At 39.8% G+C, this 2,321-nt stretch overlaps 1 protein-coding gene across 1 annotated transcript; it reads left to right on the forward strand.

The window, feature by feature from the left end:
* The first annotated feature begins 565 nt into the window (after positions 1-565).
* On the forward strand, positions 566-1,171 carry LOC138269990 (olfactory receptor 6B1-like). The gene has a single exon (XM_069218839.1). It carries the CDS (start codon positions 566-568, stop codon positions 1,169-1,171), a length of 606 nt encoding a protein of 201 aa, XP_069074940.1.
* The last annotated feature ends 1,150 nt before the right edge of the window (positions 1,172-2,321 follow it).

Raw genomic sequence — 2,321 nt, forward strand, 5'->3', positions numbered from 1 at the left:
TCAAGTCTAACACCCTGCAATATGCTGATGATGCTCACCACTTTCCCCACCACAATATTCAGTGAATAAAAAGCATAACAAATTAAGACCATTTGAAGAGTTCTTGTAATCATGCTAATTCATTCTGCATGTAAATAGAAAATGCATTTTCTATAATTCATTTCTTTTCTGTAGTCAGTTTTTCATTTGTTTGCAGTATAAAGATCAGGAAAATATGGCAAACCGAAATATATCTAGTGTGGATCAATTCATTCTTCTTGGGTTCACACTCAGGAGAGAATTGCAACTATTTCTCTTTGTGGTTGTATGCATCATCTACTTTCTAGCACTTTCGATAAATCTCCTTATCATCGCTGTCATCAAATCTACCCTCTTCCTGCACAAACCCATGTACTTATTCATTGGAATGTTTTCTTTCTTGGAAATCTGGTACCCTACAAGCACTGTTCCCAAGTTTCTTTCAAATCTCCTCAAAGGAAGCAAATCAATATCTCTAATAGGATGCATTGCACAATATTATTTCCATTTCTCCATGGGTGCTACAGAAAATGTTCTTCTCGTCACCATGGCCTTTGATCGTTATGTGGCAATCTGCAATCCTCTGCGCTACCCGACCATCATGAACCATAGACTGTGTCTTCAGCTTGCTTTGAGCTGCTGGGTTTGTGGCTTTTTGTCTTTAGTGGTAACACTCACTCAGATCTCTAAACTACACTTTTGTGGCCCCAATGTGATCAACCATTACTACTGTGACTTTGCTCCGCTTGTAAGTCTGTCCTGTTCCGATACATATACAGTTGAGTTGAATTTCTTTATCCTGGTTACTGTTGTAATATTAGGTTGCCTTCTGGTGGTTATTGTATCCTATATATGCATCATGTTGACAATTCTAAGAATGTCAAGTAGTATCGGGAGGATGAAGGCTTTCTCCACATGTGCTTCTCACCTTGCTGTGATAACAATATTCTATGGGACTACAATCTTCATGTTTGTGAAGCCAACAGGAAGAGGTTCTCTGCAAATCAACAAGGTTGTTTCTATCTTCCCTTCCATTGTAACACCACTGCTAAATCCTATCATTTACACCCTAAGAAACAAAGAGATAAAGGACAGCCTGAGAAGAGGTGCACAGAGTATTACAATGATACGAAATTGTAACTCTCGAAAATGATATATGGAAATTTGTAGAAATTGAAATATCACAATGTTTACGTCATTATTTATAAAAATGATGAAACTACTTTTTGCCATTCCCAAAGAAATGCATGCACTTACCAAATATGATTATCCAACTTTACTGAAATATACCTGAATAATATTTTGTAAATGGCTAGTGGTAATCCTACTCTCCTCTTCCAATAAATATGCAATGCTGAACTGACTCAAGGGTTTGACATTGAATAGCAGATCTTAGGAATTTCTACCACATTCATGTACAATAACTGTGGCATAAAATTAATATTACTTATTGTTAATACAGAAGCCTACATTGGAGAGGATGTTTTCACACAAGATTTCATCATACTGTCATTTTATACTGAACTACCTAGGACTAGTTACCATGAAAGACTGAGGAATTTTACTTACTCATGTTAACTCTGGTACCAGGCTGTGCCACTGCTGATGCTTAAAGCCTGATTTTCATGCTTGGCAATGTTAAGTTATGGTGATATGAGCAGCACACTATCACCCAAGAGAATATGCTGGCACTGAGTAGATGTGAGCATAGCCAAACCTAGTGCCCAGAGGGACTGCTCAAAAAGCCACTTCTTCAGCTTCTGGTGGGATTCAAGAAGTGAGGAGGAGGCACGTGAGTGTATTGTCTTGGCTCATTCTCCATTTGCACTTCTTCAATGTGAGTTTCGCCATGTACCAACTAGCCTGGGGCCATGATCTTGCTGGATTGCTGTGTTTGAAGGGGACAGGGAGTCAGTGCAGGAGGTTATCTAATTGTTGAAATTCTTGTTGGCTTTGGGGAGGCTGTTGCTGTGTTCTGGCCAGTGGGTGTTGCGAGTGCTGTTTTAGTCTTTGCCAGTGATGCTTTTCCAGTTGCGTGTGGCTGGCCTGGTGGTGGTGCATGTGTGTTGAACCAGAACAGGGATATTATACTTGACACGTGCATAATCTGGCCAGGAAACTGGTGCAGATCTACATCTCGGATGTTGTCAAAGGCGGTATGAATAGAAGGTGTCCACTGAAGCAGATAGTTTCCTTTACTAAGTTAGTGAGGTTCAGGCTTCCAAAGTCTTCAATGAATGCATTTGAATTGGGGTCAGATTGGTCTTCCAGGTGGAAGGTCAGGTCTCGAAGTAGGATGTAAT

The sequence above is a fragment of the Pleurodeles waltl genome, chromosome 2_1, assembly GCF_031143425.1.
Source record: "Pleurodeles waltl isolate 20211129_DDA chromosome 2_1, aPleWal1.hap1.20221129, whole genome shotgun sequence".
In the NCBI taxonomy this organism is placed as follows: domain Eukaryota; kingdom Metazoa; phylum Chordata; class Amphibia; order Caudata; family Salamandridae; genus Pleurodeles; species Pleurodeles waltl.